The sequence below is a fragment of the Sus scrofa genome, chromosome 13 (genome assembly GCF_054392235.1).
Source record: "Sus scrofa isolate SSC_HxYL_T2T_F1_AM1 chromosome 13, Sscrofa_HxYL_maternal_Yorkshire_Landrace_v2.0, whole genome shotgun sequence".
Lineage (NCBI taxonomy): Eukaryota > Metazoa > Chordata > Mammalia > Artiodactyla > Suidae > Sus > Sus scrofa.
The window spans coordinates 155360864-155382441 of record NC_139395.1 but is presented as its reverse complement, the minus strand read 5'-3'; the positions used below and the strand labels follow the sequence as shown (position 1 = coordinate 155382441).

The following is a 21578-nucleotide window of genomic DNA, read 5'->3' as shown; positions in this document are numbered from 1 at the left end:
AGGGTTTGGGAGGGAAATGTTATAAAATTTGGTTGTGATGATTGTGGTACAACTAAAAACAAAAAGACCTCTGGATGGAAGGTGAAGATACAAAAATCCATTCTATTTCTGTATACCAGTAATAAAATATGAAAAAGTAAAAAAATTAAACAGTAGCATTTATGGTAGCATCAAATTCATCAAATACCTAGAAATAAATCTAACAAATTTGTGCAAGGACAACTACATGGAAAACCACAAAACACTGTTGAGAGAAAAATTTTAAAACCAAAATCAATAAAGTGCTATACTATGTCCATAGATTGAAAAATCAATATTATAAACATATTAACTCTTTACCAACATAATCCACAGTGTGAATGTATTTCTAATAAAACCCCAGAATAGTTTATATTTTTGTGGAAATTAACAAGGTGATTCTAAAATATATATGGAAATACAAAATGAAGAGCTAAGAAGTACCAAAAATTGACAAAAAACAAAGTTTGAAGACCACAAGATATCAAAACTTATAAAGCTACAATAATTACAACCACGTAGTATTGTCAACAGGTAGAAGAATAGAGTAATGGAACAGAATGGAAGATCCAGATACAAATCTACAGATATATGGATACTTGATTTATGACAAAGGGAACACTGAAAACTAGTGGGGATAGGATAATTCATTCAGCAAGTAGTGCTGTCTATTGGAGATCAACCAGAAAATAATAAATTTGATCCTCACTTTATACCATACACAAAAATCGAATCCAGGTTGTGCGTAGATCTAACTGTGAAATGTAAAACAATAAAGCATGTAGAAGGTGACAGAGAATATCTCCAAGGGCAGAAAAGACTTCTTAAACATAACCCACAAAGCACTAATGATGAAGGAAAAGACTGATAAATTACTACATGAAATTAAGAACTTATGTTCATCAAAAGACACCATTTAGAGAAAGAAAGTCACCAACTGGGAAAATATATTTGAATACATGTAAGCAACAAAGGACTTTTAATATGAATATTTAAAGAATTCCTTAAACTCAATGAGAAAAGCATACAGAGAAATGGACAAGAACTAGAAAAGACACTTCACAATAGAGACTATCCAAATGGCTAACAAAAACACAAAAAAGGTAGCCAACCTTATTATTTATCAGGGAAATGAAAATGAAAACCACAATGATATGCTGCTACATACAGCAGAATGGCTAAAATAAAAATTTTAAAAAGACAATGCCGTCTCTTGGGGAGGATGAGAAGCATCCAGAACACTCAGACACTGCTAGTGTGAATATTAATTGGAACGATCCCTTAGGAAAAGTTCCGCACTGTTTACTATAGTGGAGCACATGCATACCCAATGCCTCAGTAATTTCAGCATCCCCAAAATGTGTACATATGTGTACCAAAAGATAAGCTGGAGAATGTTCATAGTAGCCCTGTTCGTAATCGCCCCAAGCCAGAAACTAATTACCCAAACGCCCATCAATGGTAGAGGGATAAATAAATGTGGTAGACCACGCAACACAGTGCTATAACAATGGCAAAATGAACAAACTACTGAGAAAGCAAGGGATGCCCCTTCTTCAGCTGTTCCAGCCCTCAGCTGTTTGAGTCTTCCAGGCCTGGGCCCCAGACACAGGAAAGAAGAAGACTTTGAGGTGATTCTTGCCGTAGCGTGAGAAACCTTGAGTGAGAACAGCCCAGCTGAGCCCAGCCAAGCAGAGCAAAACAAATTATTGTGACTATTTTAAGTTGCTGCTTTAGGGATGAATGTTACACAACCATAGGTAACCAGAATATATGTGGAGGTAAGTAGGGGAAAAATAAAGTGGAATATGTTAAATTTGTAAGTCTCCTTTAAAATATTTAAGGAATTTTAATTAAATAAATTTGTAAAAATCCCTCTAAAAACTAGTGTTTAACATTAGGGTCATAAATAGAGTGAGAGATTTGTAAATTGAACTTAAAAGCTTAAGGGCAAACTAGGTTCCAAACTTGCTACACCCATAAGTTGAATCTTAATTGAAAAAAATCTTAAACAAAACAAAACAAGACAAAACAGTGGAAACTTCTTGGATAGCTGACTTCACTGATCCTTTCAGAAAGTTGAAAGAAACAACATAAGGAAAGGAAATGAGTGATTTATTGAGTGCTTACTAGGTGTCATGCTGTGACCTAGGTGCTTTCCTTACGTCAACTCATGGAATCCTCCCATCCTTGGGAGGTGGGTTTTAAAATCCCCACTTTACAGTGATGCTCAGAGAGGCTATGTTACTTGCCAGAGATTCTGCAGTTAGTAAAGGATAGAATCTGTGCTTTTGTACTTTGGGCTGCCTTCTCTGGGAAGCGAGGCTGGTGAATGTGAATTTCTAAAAGTCACTTGGGGCCCTTGGTGTGGCTGCAGTGCTGGCATCTTCTGTGTCTGCTTCGACCTGGCCTGTGAGCCTTCCAGTGGGTGAGAAGACGGGTGTGCACACACGTGACCTTCCCATGAGGATGAACGTGCCCAGAGAACAGGATGGTCCATTGCTCCTTAGAGTTCAGGAGTCTGGGTTGGAGCCAAGGGGGCCTGTCCCCTGGACATAGCTTGAGGGTAGCTCTGGAGAGGAGTTCTGGAAACTGTGGAGAGAGAGGAAGGATTTCAGCTCTGTGGCTCTGGACAGCTTGCCTCACATCATAGGGTTCTTTTCAGGTTTTCATTTTTCCCCTACCAGTTCCCAATGTTTTAACTATACCCAGTGCCTAACGCAATAGGGATAGTTGCATCTTTAAATCGTTTCCTTCTAAAATATTAGGATGGGTCAGAGTTGAAGTTATGAGTCCAATCCTCTCATTTTATAGGAGGAGAGATTAAGAGCTCAACTTATATTGCTTCCTATGAAGAATCCATGGAACTTAACTTCCTATCTAACATTATGGAATGAATTTTTTAAAAATCTGCATAGAAAACTGGTGAATTTTATAAAACCTCTGTCTTTTATTTTTACAATGAGATGGGCAGGTAAACGAAGCCTGTAAAATAGAAGTAGAAGAATAGCCCAGAGGCGGGCCCCTGGCTGCAGGGTGCTGTGATTTCCCAGGGCCCGGAGGGAACTGCTGCTCTAACTTACCTGCCGCAACACTGAACCTTGGCAGGTAGAGGAGAGTTACCACCTAGAGACCTTGACCCTGAGACCCCAGGCAGCCGTTCCATACCACCGTCAAGGGCAAGTCGGCCCCAGGAGGCTTTCTGGTGGTTCTGGGAGAAAGGAGTGTTTGCTGACAGCTACCAAAGCACCTCCTGAGGGAGGGAGCCTGAATCTAATGTGATGGTGATCTGTCTACCCTGGGCAAATAAAGGAAACCAGTGAAGGTCTGGCCATTGCTTCACCTTTTGTTGTCAGAGAACCTATCCTTGGAAAGCCAGATCAGGGGTAATAAGAGTGGAAATCATGTATCTCAGAGGAGAGAGAGAGAAAGAGATGACTAAATAATTCTACACAGAACAGAATTTGGAAATACCCTATACATTAAATTAGCACTTTACCACTTACAAATTGCCTTTATATACTTTATCTCAATTGTTCCTCACAGCGAACTGGTAAAGTAGATGGAGGCTCCCTGGCTACTTACCAGTAGGTATTATCAATCAGCCTATTAGCCCTGCTCTGCAGATGGGAAACTGCTTTTGTTGTTGTTGTCTTTTTAGGTCCACACCCACAGCATATGGAAATTCCTAGGCTAGGGGTCGAATCAGAGCTGTAGCTGCCGGCCTGCCACATCTTCGACCTATACCATAGCTCATGGCAATGCTGGATCCTTAACCCACTGAGCCAGGCCAGGGGCTGAACCTGAGTCCTCATGGATCCTAGACAGTTTCTTTACTGCTGAGCCACAACAGGAACTCCGAAGAACTGCTCTTAATGGTGGTGAAGTGGCAGGACTAGAGTTAGATTTTACAATCACAGCATCATGGCATCACGGAGTTGGAAGGCACCTCAATAGCGGTAACCCAAGGCATCCTTCTCTCAGAGCCTGAATCACCTTTAAAATTCTCTGAGATTTCTTCTAGTCCCTGCTTGAACTTCTCCAGTAACGAGTAACCCACTACTCCCTGAGGAAATCAATTATTATTATTATTATTATTATTATTATTATTGTTATTTGTCTTTTTAGGGCCTCCCGCAGCACATGGAGATTCCCAGGCTAGGGGTCAAATCAGAGCTGCCACAGCCACAGCAACACAGGATCCTTAACCCAGTGAATGAGGCCAGGAATCGAACCTGCATCCTCATGGATTCTAGTCAGATTTGTTAATCACTGAGCCATGACAGGAACTCCAAGAAATAAATCCATTATTAATACTGAGCTGAAATCCTTCTCTTTATAGCTTTCAGCCCTTAGTTCATTTCTGTCCTCAAATCTATACCAAATTAAGGGAAATTGTAATTCCCCGTCTTTTCCAAATTTGAAGATATTACTCTTGTCCATCTCTTGCAGATTAAGCATCTTCCATCCTTTCAAGTGTTACTGGTGATTACTTGTAATGTGATGACCTGGCACAGTGCCTGAAATATACAGTAGATACTTCATAAATGTTTATTGAATTCATTCTCTGGCCTTTGGGACTATGTCTTGGTCCTGGTCTCTTTTCTTGACCACAATCAGTCTCCATGTTGTAATTTGTTTCTCATTTGTTTATTTGAATAATAGAGAAAAATGAAACAATATATAGTCTTTTAAACCACAGAGTCTTCAGAACAACTTGAAAACATAAGAAAAATTGGCCAAATCTCAGAGAGCTTTCAATTAATTTGTGATAATGGACTCATTATCTGACTCAACAGACCACTTCAGATGCATTCACTGAGCATCTCCTGTAAGACATCAAATGAACACTGCAGAGCGTGCCCATAGAATTAGCTGAAAAGATTCTAGTAAAGGCAGGATGAATGTGAAGTCTAACTGTAAGACCCTGCATGAATACATTATCCTGCAGTACTACTTTGCCTGTTAAAAGAAGTGCAGCAATTTGTGGCTCAACTCTGGGTACCATCAGACTGAAAAATGTGCTGTCTTCAAAAAAGAGCTCCAGGAGAAGCTCTATTTTTAGTTGGTCTTAAATTGGATTGGTGTGAGGGACAACTTTGGTGTCAGTGTGATGAAGCAGTGTCATTCTCAACAATGCAGAATTCAGCCAGCTTCATTTCTCTTATGTAAGTGCTGTGCTGGCATGAATAGCAATGAGTTTATAATTTTGGTTGCTGAAGAGTCAGGGACTACATAATGAATTGTGCCCTGCTTTATAAAGGAAACGAGAGCACACTGCTACCAATCAGGAGGGACTATGCTTATTCATTACAGTAGGAACCCTAAAAGGAGTTGGATGGCAGATAAGACAAAATAAACATCCCCAAACACAATTCCAGAAAAGGGGCTCTGGGTTAAGTTATCCCATTATCAGAGATGAAATTGAAATCCTTCTGAAATTTGGCCAATTTGATCTTGCTCTCAAGTTGGTCTGAAAACTGTGAAATTAAACAATGTGCTTTTTCCTTTCTCTCTGTTACTCGAACACACATTTAAAAATCTACCTTCAGAGTTCCCACCATGGCACAGTGGGTTAGAAATCCCATTACAGTGGCTCGGGTTGCTTTGGAGGTATAGGTTCAATACCCAGCCTAGGGCAGCAGGTTAAAAGATTTGGCATTGCCACAGCTGTGGCTCAAGCAGCAGCTGCAGCTCCGATTCAACCCCTGGCCTGGAAACTTCCATATGTTTCAGGTGCAGCCATAGGAAAAACAAAACAAAACAAAAAAAACCTACTCTCTTGATACTGCAAAAGCCAGTACTTTAGGAAGTGAGATATAGTAGCAGTTTTCTCCTCTTGAGTTCCAGGAAAGACTGAGTTTGGAAAGAGGCATTTCATGCACTAGAGCTAAGATTGGAGTTCCTGGGAGATGGAGTTGTAACCATCTGCACTGTCAGCACCTGGTGGATGAGGCCGCTTTACAGGTACAAATGGACAGAACTCCTGGTCAATCGGGACCCACCTCCCAGCAGGGGGGAGGACAGTCCTAAGTCACAAGGGAGATCATAGTGAAATACAGCAGAGAGTTCACGCCCATGCCCTGGGGCTTGTGTCCATGATACTGCCAGCTGAATGGTTCTCTTTCCTCCTCTGAACAGCTCATCCTTTGTCATCTCACACAAACCCAAGAGGGCCTTTAGGGGCCAACTGGGCCAACACACTTGCATGGAGAAAGTGAGGTTCCATGAGGTTGTGTGTTTGCAAAGGGTAGCAGGGTCAGACACAGCAGCCAGGATTTGGGGCTCCCATTTCAGGTCTCTTTCTTGTTTACCATTCTGCCTGCCTCTTGACTCATGGATGAACTGTGTAGCCACCTAGAGGTGGGAATTTTCACACCTTCACTTGAAGTGGTTTTATTTTTTCAAAACAGAGGGAGAGATACTGATCTTGGAAGAGTCAGGGTTAAAAACCTGGGGGTACAGGGTGGTTTGAGAGGAAGAACTAGAGCAAGACAGGATGTGGGCGGGGGGGGGCGCAACAGAAAAATACACTAACAGTAAAATGGGGGAAGACATGGGGGGAAAAGAAATAGAAATAGAAGAAATAGAAAGGGGCATTTTTCTTCTTAAGAGCAGCAAACTGAGGCAACCAAGGACTAAGCAGAAGTCAGAATGATGGAAGACAGAAGAGAAGAAATAGAGCCAGGAAAAGAGAAGGAAACCAGGAAGAACATCTAACACAGAGAGCTGCTGTGAGTTGAGAGTGTTCAAGTGGGTGAGTGTGTGGGACAAAGAGACGGAGCCACCAGACAGAATCCATGTGCACAGGCAGGGGTGGGCGGGTGGGGGAGTGGGGAGTCAGCACAAGAGATGGGGCAACAGGAGAGGGCAATGCAAATAGAGGCAGTCAAGAAAGTCACCTCAGGAGCTCCCCTTGTGGCTCAGCAGGTTAAGAACCCAACCACTATCCATGAGGGTGCAGGTTTGATCCCTGGCCTCACTCAGTAGGTTAAGGATCCGAGCTGTTGCATAGGTCACAGACACGGCTCAGGTCTGGTGTTGCTGTGTCTGTGGCATAGGCTGGCAGCTGCAGCTCCGTTTCTACCCCTAGCCTGAGAACCTCCATGTGCCACAGGTGTGGGCCCTAAAAAGACAAAAAAAAACAAAAAACGGAAAGGCAGAAAGTCACATCATGAGCCAGAATGGTTCTAGGGAATCTAGGGACTCTAGTCCCACAGATGATCAGTTCCATATCTATGAAGCCAAATAGCTAACTTCTAATCACACTTCCCTTGCCTCTTTCATCATTTATGTGACTTGCTTTTCAAAATGTACAAACATTCACTCACTTACCTCAAGTGCCCAGGAAACCTTCTTCACTGAACTAGTTTCTTGGCGAAATAGTCGGTGTCTCCCAAAGCTTGATAAATCTCTTAGCCTCCCCTCCCCCACCTTGGAAATGCCTTCCAAATTGGGAACAGTGGGATTTTCCTCAGGAAAAGCCAGGCCTGCACCATGGTTAGGTGGAGTCCTAGAGGAACACACCACAACGCTGTGAGAGCAGCCAGGGGGAACATGAAAGCAGTTCCCCAGAAGGGCTCCACAGGTCTTTCTTGTACACTTTCCTGAGCTGTGAGGGAAATCCTACACCTCAGTCCCATCCAGGTTCACTAACTCCCACAGGTGTGATTTTCCGAGAAAGCTTTCCAGTCATAGTAACATTTAGTCAGAGCAGCATCCAGTCCTCTGCCTGAGCAAATAACACACTCTCCACTGGACCAGAGGACAGCAAACGGGCACATTTTTCTCCCAGGGGCCTTAGCCTGCAATCACAAGCCTCTTTGAAATACGTGATTTTTAACAAAGACACCTGCCCAATCCAGGTTAAATAATGACTGCTTTCCAGAGCTGACTATATGCTAAGAAGAATCATTAGGGATTAGAACCATGCCAGCTTTTCAAATGCCCACCACAAATAAAATCCTCTTTAGCTTTAGCTATGGCCTTACTTATTAGCACAACTTTGAAAAAAAAAAAATAGCAACCCAGCTGCTTGCTCAAGTCGACCAGCTCACTTTCCAAAATGCAATCACACGTAAGGGATGAGTTAAAAACAAAACCAAAACAAAACAAATCCCTCATGCCTTGCATGCCCCTGGGGTGAGTTGCTATTTGCAGGGCTGGGTTAATGTCACTTTCTAGGAGTCCTCTGAGAGGACAGGCTGCATGAAACAATTTTTTGCCCTTACAAAGCAAGGGAAGGCCAGTGGTTGACAGGAAGGCGTGGAAGCTGCTTTCTGAGTACTTACACAGGATCCTGAGCCGGTGGCTGTGCCCATGTTAGTTCTCCCCTCACCTCATGTACTCCCCATCACTCTTATAATCCATGAACGATTCTGATCCCGACACCTCCTCAAAATCCTCCAGCACCAGACTGGTGGAGTCCTCACCCAGGATGCCGCTGTCAGGCCTGGACATCCTAACCCAGGGAGAAGGTGCAGGAGGGTTGGTGGCTGCTGGATGGGGGGACACAGGGGGTGTTTGCTGGACAGATGTGGACAGCGCCTGAGGAGAGGACATGGCTGGCTCGCAGACGTCCTCTTCATCCTTCTCTGACTCTGGTCTTGTATCTGAGGCAGCAGGACCCAGAACATGGTAGAGGCTGGGCAGGCGGATGTCGAAGCGCAGCCCAAACTTGGCAAAGAGCTTGTCATTGAGAGCGTAGAGCTTCTCCGAGATGTCATAGCCCAGCAGGATGGAGAAGAGACGAGAGATGTATCGTTCTTTGGCCAGAAGAAGGTGGAGACTTTTCCGGGGCCAGGAAATGTAGCTACATTCGGTCTCTGCTGTCAAAGTGACCTGAGAGGGGTCAGGGAGTGAAGGTTGAAACTAGAAAATGTGCCCATGCTTAGCACAGAGAAATATCCAGTTACTTGGCAAATAGCTGCAATTTTATTGAAATGTTGTAGAAATGCCTCTCCATGGCCTTGCCTGGAAGAGGTCCAGTGAATGACTTTTGTGGTATGCACTAATTGTTGGGGTGGTGCGGTGGGAGGTCTTGTCAGGAGCCCTGAGATCAGCCATTCACTTACTCGGCTCTCACCCCCTGGAGCCTCCTCAGCTCCCAAACTCTACGTCTCAAGAATGATCCCACTCATGGCTGCTGAAAGTTCTGGGCCCGTTGTGATTTTAAGAGAGAGAAGGGGCCTCCTAGTGCTTAGAAAAGTCAGAATGCCAATGACAGTTTGTTTTAAGGGTAAAAAGAGATAATATCTTGGAGTAGGAACACAAAACAGAGCTGGAAAGAATCTCCATGAGAGAGAAGCCTCTGATCTGGCATGCCCAGCTGTATCAAGTAGACAGAATACTGGCCTGGGATTCAGGCCAATGAACTGCTCTTGGGCACTACAAGTAACCAAACAGATCCCACAACTAAAGTCAGAAAAAGGGCGCAGAGAAAGAGGAACTCTTAAGAACACAAAGCCAAAGGGCACCCCAATCTCCATTTATTTAGACTTCTAGGAATTTCTGGACATTCACTATGTACCCATGATGCAAAGCTAAATTGCACTTGCAGGGTCAATAGTGTGTGCCCAGCACACAGTAGGTGCTTGATGAACCCTTGATAAAACAATGGTGAGTGGTAAAGCTAGAGTTCAAATGAAAACAAGCTTAGGATAGTAAAGGAAAAGGGTATAGAATCACACAATCTGTAATACTCTGATTAGCTGTAATACTTTAAAAATGAGCAGGTGGGCAGAACATGATGATTTTTCACAGCGGAAAGAGGAGGAGGAGGAAGACAGCAGCTAACATTTACTGGAGGTGACTGTGTGCCAGGCATTGCGTGAAGTCCTTTTTGTAGATTACCTCATTAAAGGTAGGGTTGGCTTTCCAAACATTTTTTATGAGAGTTGGTATATAATCCTTTTATTTCATTGCCTCCTGATCTCCCCCTTGATCCTGTCCTCTCCCTCTGCAGTACCCTCTTCCATTCCTTTCATGTCCTCTTCTCTGCTCCTCTCCATGCCTCTTAATCATCAGCACTGAAGTCGGGGCCCCAAATTACCTCATCAAGACCAGAAGTTCCAGCTTTACTTCTCTACTAGCTGTGTGACATCAGACAAATTGCTTAATCCCTCCAAGTTTGTTGCCTCATGAGAAAGAATTCTGAAAATGGTATTCAAAATCCATCCAGTGTGCACGGTTCAGCAAATAGCTGTCACATTGGCCAGAACCCGTACTTTGGATGTACTTACTACCAATTCCCACAAAAGAGTAAGAGTTAACCTGACACAAACAACATTCTCAAAACACAAAGACCCTGGTCATTCATGTGAACATGCTGTTACTTCCTCCATCTTAAAATAAATCAAAAAAATTTAAATGAAAATCCTCTTTCTTCACTTCACTTCCTTGGCTAGCTATCACTCCATTGACTTGTTCTTTTTAGCAAAACTCCATGAAAAAAAACTGTCTATACTTGCTGGTACCAATTCCTCTCTTTGAACTCTCTCTTCAATGGGCAAGTCTTTGCCTCAGTGGTCCACAAACTCTTCCTGGCACAGTCACCAAGGACCTCTGTGTTGCTGAGTATGGCAGTTAGTTTTCATGGCGTTTGATCCCTCTTTTTTGATACACTTTACTGGGTTCCCAGGATACCATACTCCTGATTGGTCTCTTTCAGGTTCCTTTGCTGCTTCCTCTTTTCCCCTCAAACTTCTAAACATTCGAGTATCCCACGGTTGGTAGGCTATTGAACACACTCTGTCCATACTCACTTACTTGGTAGTTCTTGTCCAAGCCAGTGGCTTTAAGTATCACCTGTATACCAACAACTTCCAAATTTATGTCTCAAGCTCAGACCTTGTTCCATAATTCCAGACTCATATATGCAATGGCCTACACAACATCTCCATTTAAATATCCATAGATGACACACACCTAATACATCCCAAACAAGACCTCCTCTCTTCTCCCCAAGCCAACACTACTGCAGCCTTCCTTATCTCAGTGGGCCACTTGCTGGCCAGTTGGATTTTCCTTGATCCTCTTTCTCTCATGTACAACATCCAATGCACTAAGAAATCCTTTTGGCTGTATCTAGAAAATATATGATCTGGCTCTACATGATATGCCTCCTCATCACCTCTCTGACTTCCTCACGTGCTATTCTCTCCCCTCCTTCTCTCTGTTCCAGTCACATTGGCCTCCATCCTGTACCTCAATCATGCTAGTCCCTCCTACCACTCAGTTTTTGCACTGGCTCTGTCCTCATCCAATATGGCCTTCCCCATTCTCAGAGCTCACACTGTCAACTCCCTCAAGCCTTTGCTGGAATGTCAGTTGTTCAACAGATTTCCATGACCATCCCATTTAAAACTGCAACTACAGTTGACCTTTGAGCAACACAGGTTTGTACTGTGTGGGTCTAACTTAAGTGGGGAGATTTTTTTTTTTTCAATAGTAAATACTAGGAGTTACCATCATGGCGCAGTGGAAATGAACCCGACTAGGAACCATGAGACTTCGGGTTTGATCCCTGGCCTTGCTCAGTGGGTTAGGGATCCAGCACCTCTGTGAGCTGTGGCATGGGTCTAGCGTTGCTGTGGTTGTGGCGTAGGCCAGCAGCTGTAGCACTGATTCAATCCCTAGCCTGGGAACCTCCATGTGCCATGGGTGCAGCCCTAAAAAGCAAAAAAAAAAAAAAAAAAGAAGTAAATACTAAAGTACTATGCAATCGACTGGTTGGTTGAATCTGAGGATGCAGACCCCAGGTACAGGGGAACCATATATATGGAGGTTGAACTATAAATTATACACAGATTTCCTACTGTGGGAAGGGTGGCACTCCCATCTCCTGTGTTTTATCTCTCCCTTACACTCCTCTATTTTTTTTTTTTACTAGAAGTTATTATCTTTTAACATATTACATACTTTATTTATTCATTATGCCTATGGCTTATTTTTTGTCTCCTCTGCTAGCAGGTAAATTGCATGAAGGCAGGGACCTTCATCTGTTCTGTTCACTGATATATTCCAAGCACTTTTAACAGTGCCCAGGGTACACTAAATGCTCAATATCACTAAAGTGAATGAATGAATCAGGGGACGACTACCAATCTTTTATGTTGCAAAACAATCTGATATCATTTTCTCATGTCCCATATTAAATCTTTCTCGTGTCCCAAATTAAAGGTCTCCAGGAAAACTATGGATTGACTGTTTCCCACATACACTTGCACATGTCTGTAATAAAGTTCTGACAAGGTTTTTCTTTAATTCTCACCTTCAAAATTGGTTGAATGGATTAAATGAGATGACATGTGTAAAGAGGCCTTGGGTCCAGTGAAATGACATGGATTGGAGGAATAACCACGATTTCTGTGTGGTCCCTCCCAGGCTATGTTCTTGGTGATTGATGAGAGGGCCACAGTGCTTATTCTTATTTTAAAAATTTTTTTTTTCGTCTTTTTATGGCTGCACCTGTGACATATGGAAGTTCACAGGCTAGGGGTCAAATCAGAGCTGAAGCTGCCGGCCTACAACAACAGCCACAGCTATGCCAGACCAAGCTGCATCTGCGACCTACATCACAGCTCACAGTAATGCCCACTGAGCAAAGCTGGGGATCCAACACACATCCTCAGGCATACTACTTGGTTTGTTGCTACTGAGCCGCAAAGTGAATTCCACATATTCTTACTTATTGAGAGGTGTGATGGCATGTTGATTCACTTGTGGTAAACTCAGTAAGAACTATGATTCAAGCAGTCACTGTGGATTGCCCTATTAGTCAACAAAGACTGTGCAACTGCAAAAGGCAAGGACAAGATGAACTACAACCTGAGACAGCACTTGACATTTGCAAAGAGGAAATGGGACTTGACAGAGTCAAGAGCAAACGTGTGGATCTCATTGCTCCCAAAGGAGGCTCTCCTAAAAATACAAATGGGAGGAATATGCTGGTCCCTACATGCAGGCTGAGAGGCCATCTGGGGTCACAGCCCTTCCTTCAAGCATAACTTAGGGGAGGACACCAGCTTATCCACCACCTGTTCCTCAGTGTCAGTGTCAGAAACGGCCTGGTCCGGTTGGCTTGGGGCCTGACTCAGCCCTCCTGAAGGTTCTTGTGGCCCTGGGGGAATTCTCAAAGGGGACTGCTGGGCTGCTTGGAGAGGATGGGACTGTGTATGGGGCGGGGGGCACATGTTCAGAGGGAGTCCGCAGCTGGTGGTCTAGGCAGTGGGATCAAGATTGCCTCTCAGGCTCTGTCCTCAGAGCCAAGAGTCAGGGTGGGGGCGGAAGCAGGCCCAGCCAAGTATCACTGCCTGGCATGTGCCTATTCTGGGGTTGGCTTGTATGCTCGCCTGAGGGACTCCCTGGTAGAACTGGTAGGAGACACAGGGAACCCAGTACTGGCAAACTACATGGACAGGGAAGTCCCTATAATGGTGTGTGTGTGTAAACTCCAATCCCCTGGTAACCTTCCCATTTTAAAAAAAGGATAGAAATAGTGGAACCAGGCAACTTGGCTTTACCACTTTCTAGATGACCAAGTTGGGCAAATTACTTGAGGTTTCTTAGCCTTAGTTTCCTCATCTGTTCAACAGGTTAATAACAATATCCAACCCAGAGGGTTGTTGTGAGAATCAATAAAGCAATAAAATAGGTAATGCTGGCCACATGCTAGCCATTCAGTCAGTGAGAACCACAAAGAAGTTAACAGAAATCTGAAGGACTGGCAGAGAAGAAAGGAGGGCTCGAGCAGCCAGGCTCTGACCTTGAAGCCTGTATGTGATGCCCTCTGGAGCCCTCTAAGACACAGATACTGCCCACTGCAAAGCCAGGTGACCGAACCTTTACTGAACACCTACTACTGGGCTCATGGTACTGCCCTTTGAAGCCTGGGGATAGAGAGGAGAAGCCCAGATTTCTACCTCAAGGAGTCTGCTAAGGCAAAGTCAGAGAGGAAACCGACTCATTAGAACAGAGTGATGTATGCGCAGCCAGCATAGTAAAAGGAATAGAAAAGGCACGCGGGCAGTGTGTGGGGGTGGAAGCTGGTAAGGTCAGTCTGGGCAGGCCTCAGAGGAAGTGAGATGCCATAGCCTCCTCTAGATGAGGGAAGTACATTTCAGATAGAAGCGCTGGTAAGACGCCAAGGCATGGCCGTTGCAAAACCATGTGGTATATTTAGAGAAGTACTAGTAGTTTGGCACAGCTGGTGAGAACAGAGAGTGTGAGGAAGGAAGGGGCTGGAGATGTGACTGAATGTCACTAATGGTCTTAAGTTACTCTCTAAGGAGTGTGGGTCTTTAATCATGTGGTCCCTGGGGTCTTCTGAAAGAAGTCTAGGCACAGGAGTGACATGGCCCCCTTTCAGGAGTCAGCACCTCCCTCCCCTGCCCCCTCCCCGGCCAGGCGCTCTTTCCACAGGAGTGTGCTCCCACCCTGAGCATCATATTAGCAGAGGTTCAAAGGCCAGATGTAAAAGGGGGAGGAGGGCTATTGCTGGGTTGCAGCAGGTTGGGCTAGGCAGTCCTGCCATGAGGCTCCCTATTACCTGGAAGACACCCTCTTCAGAGGGGTGCAGCGATTCCCACTCAGGAGAGTCCATGAACTGGTAAGGAAAGATGTAGTGGAGAAACTGCCCATCCTGGCTCACACGAACCCTGGCAAAGGGAGAGAAGAGACCGTGTGGGAAAAGGGCTGCATGAATCCTCTCTGCCTGTTCAAAAATGGAAAATGATTCCTCTTTTCCCCAGAAAACTCAAGGTCTCAGCTTCATCTTCTCTTCTAAAGTGAGTTATACCAGGGGAGTTCCTGTTGTGGCTCAGTGGGTTGAGAACCGAACTAGGATCCACAAAGACTTGGGTTTGATCCCTGGCCCTGCTCAGTGGGTTAAGGATCCAGCATTGCCATGAGCTGTGGTGTAGGTCGCAGATACAGCTCGGATCCAGCGTTGCTATGGCTGTAGTGTAGGCTGGTAGCTGCAGTTTGACTGACCCCTAGCCTGGGAACCTCCATATGCCACGGGTATGGCCCTAAAAAGACAAATATGTGTGTGTGTGTGTGTGTGTGTGTGTGTGTAGAAGATGTCTTTATCAGGCAAAGGGAGAAGAAAAAAATGATCTCTAAGGTACATTCTGTGCATTTGGAAGGAGCTTTATTGGCTAAATAAGTACACATGAGCACTTTCCATGTTCCTGGAAGTCTGGGAAATCAGAGATGATCTGATCCTTGCCTCTAATGATTTCACAATTTAGTGAAAGTCACAGGCACGTAAATGACTGATCATAAATCAACCCGTGCTATTGTGGGACAGAAGACTAGAGGAGTGGGAGAGGTTCATTCTCTCCTACTGGCAGACTTCCCCAAGATGATATTTGAGCTGAGTTTTGAAGGATGAATAGGATATTGAGAAGCAGATGAGGATGGGGATGAATGGAGAGCTGGGAAATCCAGTATGGACTTCTGTTTTCCATCATCTGCTTTTTCCTTCCCTCCATAGTACTATAATTTTAAAAAGTTTTTTTTTTTTCTTTTTTCAGCTGCACATTCCCGGGCCTACACCATAGCTGCAGCAACACTGGGTCTTTAACCTATTGCACCGGCAAAGCTGCAGAGTCAAGTTGGATCATTAACCCACTCTGCCACTGCAGGAACTACCATAGTACTGGAATTTTAGCTGGGCTCATGGCTGCCTGACTAGACTACATGTCCCGACCTCCCTTGCAGCTAAGTAGAGCCATGTCATTACATTCTGGCCAGGGGGATATTAGCACTCCACATCTTGCTCCTAGCGAATGCCTGGATACATGTATGTGTGTGCAAATTACCAAAGACCACCACCAATTAATAAACTGTTGCATGTTATCTGCCAACCTAAAGATAGAAGACAGAAGGGGATGTGGGTCTCAAACCAAGCCAAGGATATGGTGACAACCCCTATTCTCTGACAGCAGAAAGGCACTTGTTCCTACAAGGCCTGCTAATATGTGCGGGTAGCCAACGGAGTACAGAAGAAAATGAAGTGCTGTGCTCTCCTCCCTCACAGTGTTCACATACTCTGCGCCCTCCAGCTGTCCCATTCTCTACCTTCTCCTCAGGCCTCAGCTTGAACATTCTTTCCTTCCTCCAGAATCTTGTCTGACCTTTCCTAGAAAAGAGAGTTAGGTCCAGGAGTTCCCACTGTGGGGCAGTGGGTTAAGAATCTGACTGCAGCTCAGGTCACTGCGGAGGCACAGGTTCAATCCCTGGCCCAGCACAGTGGGTTAAAGGATTCAGCCTCGCCACAACTGCAGTAGGTCACAGCTGTGGCTCAAATTAAATCCCTGGTCCATGATCTTCTGTATGCTGCAGGTGTGGCCATAAAAGAAAAGTTAGGTCCACCAGTTACATGCTCTCATTGCACTTTGCCTTTCTCCTTGGAAATATTATGTCTATTATTCACCATTTTGTCCAACATGAATTAGTAACTCTCTTGATAGACTACATGTTCCATGAGCACAAGGACAATATTTTTCATATTTTAACACAACATCCCTAGTCCCTAGCACTCAATATTTTTTGGAGAGGGAGAGGGAAGAGAGGGAGGAAAGACAGAAGGAAGGAAGAAAGGAAGAAGGAAAGAACGATCAAACAAATGAACTCACTGTGTCAGCATAAAGGGGACCAAAACCTCAAGGAAAAGCTTCTCTAACAAAGGAGGAAAGACGACAGGAGAGAATGAGGCTGCTGCTGCACTCATCAGATCCTCCCATCACCTCCTGAGGAAAGGAAAATCTGGCCACCTGAGCAAGCCACTGAGGAGGGACAATAGTTTAGAGAGTGAGTAACGTCTACTGAGCCTTCAAGGCTCCCTGAAGCCATTCACATTGTATACTATAGCCTTTATCATTTGAGTCTCCTCTTCCTTTCTGATCTCCTGGACAATAGGCAATTTCCTCCTATGTGAATAGCTTGGACAGTTAGTTGCCTCTTCAGGGAGCTGTGCATATGGGAATTCATGCTTGGGATTTTATGAGAGAAAATCTCCAACAGTAAGCACAGCCTAACAGGGTGATGAACTTTGAGGAAGTCACGTTGACTTTCTGAATCTTGAAAGGGACTGATTGCCTTTATGAAAATAAAACAAAAAGGATGTCTGAGGTTTTAGCAAAGGAATCCAGATAAGGGTCTGCATGTGAGCTGGGGAGGTCTCTATAAGACACCTCACTTCCTGGTGAGGAGTTCTGCTGCTTCGAGGTGTTTGGTGACTCACCAGCCACAGGTACAAGGATCCTACTTGAAAGCTGGAGCTTGGTCATAGACTAGAAGCCTCTTCCCCCAGCTCCAACTTAGCAAGTTTGCTTTTACAAAAGAGAACCATATTGCAGAGGTTAATTTGTAGATAGGTTTGTATGAAAATGCCCCCAGGCTAACAAAGTGAAAGAAATCTTCCTCTGAGCTTTCTGATTGCAATATCAATGAAAAGAATCGGAGTTCCTGTAGTGGTTCAGTGGTTAACAAATCCGACTAGGAACCATGAGGTTGTGTGTTCAATCCCTGGCCTTGCTCAGTGGGTTAAGGATATGGCATTGCCGTGATTTGTGGTGTAGGTCAAAGATGCGGCTCGGATCCTGCGTTGCTGTGGCTGTGGTGTAAGCCGGCAGCTACAGCTCTGATTAGACCCCTAGCCTGGGAACCTCCATATGGCATGAGTGCGGCCCTAGAAAAGATGAAAAGACAAAAAAGAGAGAGAGAGAGAGAGAGAGAAGAATCAAGCAATTAGATCTAATTCCATAAACTTGCTTTTGTAAAATGTTCTCATGAGCATATATGGTAGAATGAGTAAATAAAGACCTGGCTTATCCAAAGGGGAGGTAAATGAGATGCTATGATAAAAAGCTAGATTGTTGCTTATTGTTCAGAATGCTCTCATGTCTTTTTCTGTAGTTTCCCTCTTTTGTGAAGGCTTACTAAAGTATACCATCATCAAAATTTTTAATATGTGCCCCGTCTGTACTTCATTTATAACTCATTTCAATAGAGAATATGAGCAGAATCTCAGGTATCTAATATGTTATAAAATCATAAAACCAAAAACTGTACTTGAGGACTGCCGGTCAAATATCTTCTCTAATTTAGTATCTCTCATAGTTCCTGTCGTGGTGCAGTGGTTAATGAATCCGACTAGGAACCATGAGGTTGCGGGTTCGGTCCCTGCCCTTGCTCAGTGGGTTAAGGATCCGGCGTTGCCGTGAACTGTGGTGTAGGTCGCAGACGTGGCTCGGATCCCGCAAGTTGCTGTGGCTCTGGCGTAAGCTCCAATTCGACCCCTAGCCTGGGAACCTCCGTATGCCGTGGGAGCGGCCCAAGAAATAGCAAAAAAAAGACCAAAAAAAAAAAAAAAATTTAGTATCTCTCTAAAACATCCCTGAGCAAATCTTCAAAGCTCTTCTTTCGGTGACAATAAACTCACTACCTTGTATTCTGTGGTATATTTCTGGACAAAAATTAATTTTTGACTGGGGTTTTTGAAGCAAGGTATACTAGGAAAAGCCACAGTGAGAAGGCAAGCTCCCCTCTCCTCTTCACAGGGATGTGGTCTTCTACAAGTTCATGGTAAATCCATCATATAAAAGATAGCTGAACCATTGAACAATCATGATGTTCTTCCATAGATGAGCACCATACAGTGCAGTGGGAGTTTCTCCCCCACATCTCAATTCCCTCCTTTGAACAGAGGAGGAGCAAACATTATGGATCTCATGAATAAGCATGTTTCCTAAACTGTCTTTAAGCATAGAGCTGTAGGTGACAAACATTTTGGCAGTACTCATAATCTATTTGTATTTATTACACATGTACTTGTTTACAAAAAAACGCATTTTTGGGGAGTTCGCACAGTGGCTCAGCGGTAACAAATCTGACTAGTATCCATGAGGACTCGGGTTTGATCCCTGGCCTTGCTCAGTGAGTTAAGGATCTGGCGTTGCCGTGAGCTGTGGTGTAGATCACAGATGCAGCTTGGATCTGGCACTGCTGTGGCTGTAGTGTAGGCCGGCAGCTAGAGCTCTAATATGACCCCTACCCGGGGAACTTCCATATGCTGCAGGTGCGGCCCTAAAAACAGCTAAAAAAAAAAAAGTATTTTTTAACACTTCAATTCAGGATCTTCAGAGTCCAAATAAAATAAAAACATGTGTCCATCACACATTTGAGTCTATACATTAATTCATAAACTCACACTGTTACTAGTAGTCGATTTAGTACTATCATCACCAATGCCAATTTTTTTTCCCACTGTGTGACTGGCAGTCTTATCTAGTTTCTATTTTTTTTTCCCTTGAGCCTTCTGATTACTTTCTTACCCTTCGACTACATTCTCCTGGTTTCAAGAAAGCAGGACAGAGGAAACTAAGGACAAATCTTTTGAAACACTCCATTTGCTTTCCACAGAGCCAGCGCTAGTATACCAGGTAAGATGCTTGCGCTTTGATGCTAAGCTCCACGTACAAGTCCCAATAGGGTGATATTATTTAAAAAATTCATAATCGCCTACCAAATGTACAGCAAGAGCCCCGAGGTATTTTTTTCGGAAGAGATCAGCCAATGGCCAACACCCACTTGCAGGCTGACCAGGCATGCACTCATCCTGATGAAAACCATTTCTGCTAATGCATGACTGTCAGCCTCCTCAAAAGGTGTCAGCCAGGTGTCTCCGCCCTGTGTTCAAGGAGACACATGTGGGCATTACTACCCATCCCTCACTGTCTGGCCCTCAAATTTACAGTGCTTGATGTCTTGGTCTGTAAGAATATCAATGGAACAATTGGGAATGGAAAAATGGACAAGAGCTATTCCTGCTCCATGCCTGGGTGTATATAGAATGGCTTTACCATAGAGTCTGTATAGTATATTCCCCAATATCCTTGATGCCCTGGGGTTACAGGAAACCTCCTCTGTTTTGGTACTCTTCCCTGCACATAGTTGGCATTTAGCAAATGTTGAATGCATGTAGAGGAACAAATTAATCTTATTGAAACATACGGTTTTCTAAAGTTTACAGAGATATTGCTGTAATTTAGGCATGACGCAGTGGTGTGTGTGTGTGTGTGTGTGTGTGTGTGTGTGTGTGGTCACTTCAGATCCAAGCTCAAGAAACACCCCACTCCTCCCAGCAGCAAGTGCACACGCAATCCTTTCTGCCAACTAAGATGCCCCATGAGGTACTTTTCTCATGGAAAATGCTAAGAAAGGGGAAGCAAGCACATGCTATTTTGGTTAGTTTGACTTGCCACATCCTTCCTCAGTGGACGGGGACATGACATGGAAAGGGACGCATTAGGAAATGGGAAGCATGGGCATGAGGAAGAAGCACTGGACAGTGACTTACCGGCCAGAGAGCAGCAGGGACAGACGGTCGATGGGTGTCTCACCCTCCACAGCGTAGGTCTGCTCCGTGGCCAGAGTGGAGACCTGCTCCTGACAGCAGCGAACCATCTCCTTGTAGGCATGTAGAGGCACCTGCAGGGGCAGGCACAGTGTCTTGTAGAGGAGCTCGAACTCCTCAGGGAGGCTGTCCTCACGCAGGCGGTACACCAGATGTGCCAGCTGGAGCACGCAGGCCATCGCCAGCAGGACGCTCCAGAGGACGATGTCCAGGCCACAGGCGTCGAACCAGCCCCACAGCACACAGCACAGGTAGCCCGTGCCCAGGAAGCCAAAGAGGTAGAAGCACCCATACATCCCGCTGCCCCCCATGAAGCCCAGGAGCAAGAAGCAGTTGGCCAGGTGGTAGACAGCCCCTTGCAGATCCTGCCTCCAGCCGACACACGGCAGCCCACGCCAGAGGAGCTGGCCCACCGCGCTGCTGTTGCTGCTCATCTTCGGGGCGCCTCGAAGGCTCTAAGCCTGTGCCCACATGCGAAATTCAGGAAATGGTTTAACCTGTCCTCTGGATGCCTTCTCACCTCCAGCTACAACCCACCAACTCAACTTTTCCTGGGAGGAATGCTTCCGGTGGCTTCAGGAATGAATGGCAGAACATAGTACACTTCCTGGAGAACTGAAAGCCTTTCTTTCCTCCGTCTGGCCCTCAGCAAGTCTCTCCCGCAGAGCTCCGGGGAGCTTCCTCTGCTCCAGGTTTCTTAGGACGGTCTCTTCACATTTGGCTCTTGGCAGGAAACCCAAACTGTCCCGAGGAAACAATATGACTGTGGGACTGAGAGCTTCAGCAGTGAGGGATAATCAAACAGCCACGTCCTGCTCTCTGTTGTCCCCAAACAGAATGAGGAGAGCCCAGCACGGGAGGCACATTTGTGCTCCATTTGGAATGCGTCTCTCTTGGCACCGGAAGAAAGGGTGACCCCAGACAGATACCATGTTTGGAATTGGAATCCAAGAGGTACTGGCAGTGAGAAAAAACAGGCCAGGCACACAGGCAGGCTGGCAGAGCGCTTAGCATACCTCCCCAGAGGACAAGATAAGACCTGGGGCCAGAGAGGGGGGCAGGGGGGATGGCATCATAGAGGGGTTTGGAGGAGTGGTGAAGGAGGGAGGGTGGGGGTGGGGTGGGGAGCCTGGGGGTG

At 45.0% G+C, this 21578-nt stretch overlaps 1 protein-coding gene and 1 long non-coding RNA gene across 7 annotated transcripts; both read right to left on the bottom strand.

Moving 5' to 3' along the window:
• Positions 1-968: 968 nt before the first annotated feature.
• On the bottom strand, positions 969-21279 carry POPDC2 (popeye domain containing 2). 6 transcript variants are annotated; one of them, XM_084986580.1, is made up of 5 exons: positions 20961-21279; positions 20384-20514; positions 14567-14675; positions 8310-8859; positions 969-2610 (listed from the first exon to the last, which is right to left on the bottom strand). In XM_084986580.1, exons 2-4 carry the CDS (start codon positions 20488-20490, stop codon positions 8353-8355), a joined length of 723 nt encoding a protein of 240 aa, XP_084842706.1. In that variant the 5' UTR covers positions 20491-20514; positions 20961-21279; the 3' UTR covers positions 969-2610; positions 8310-8352.
• Positions 15681-20136, bottom strand: LOC146397718 (uncharacterized). Its single transcript, XR_014824800.1, has 2 exons — positions 19088-20136; positions 15681-18336 (listed from the first exon to the last, which is right to left on the bottom strand). It is a non-coding gene; the product is annotated as an uncharacterized LOC146397718 (long non-coding RNA).
• Positions 21280-21578: the final 299 nt, after the last annotated feature.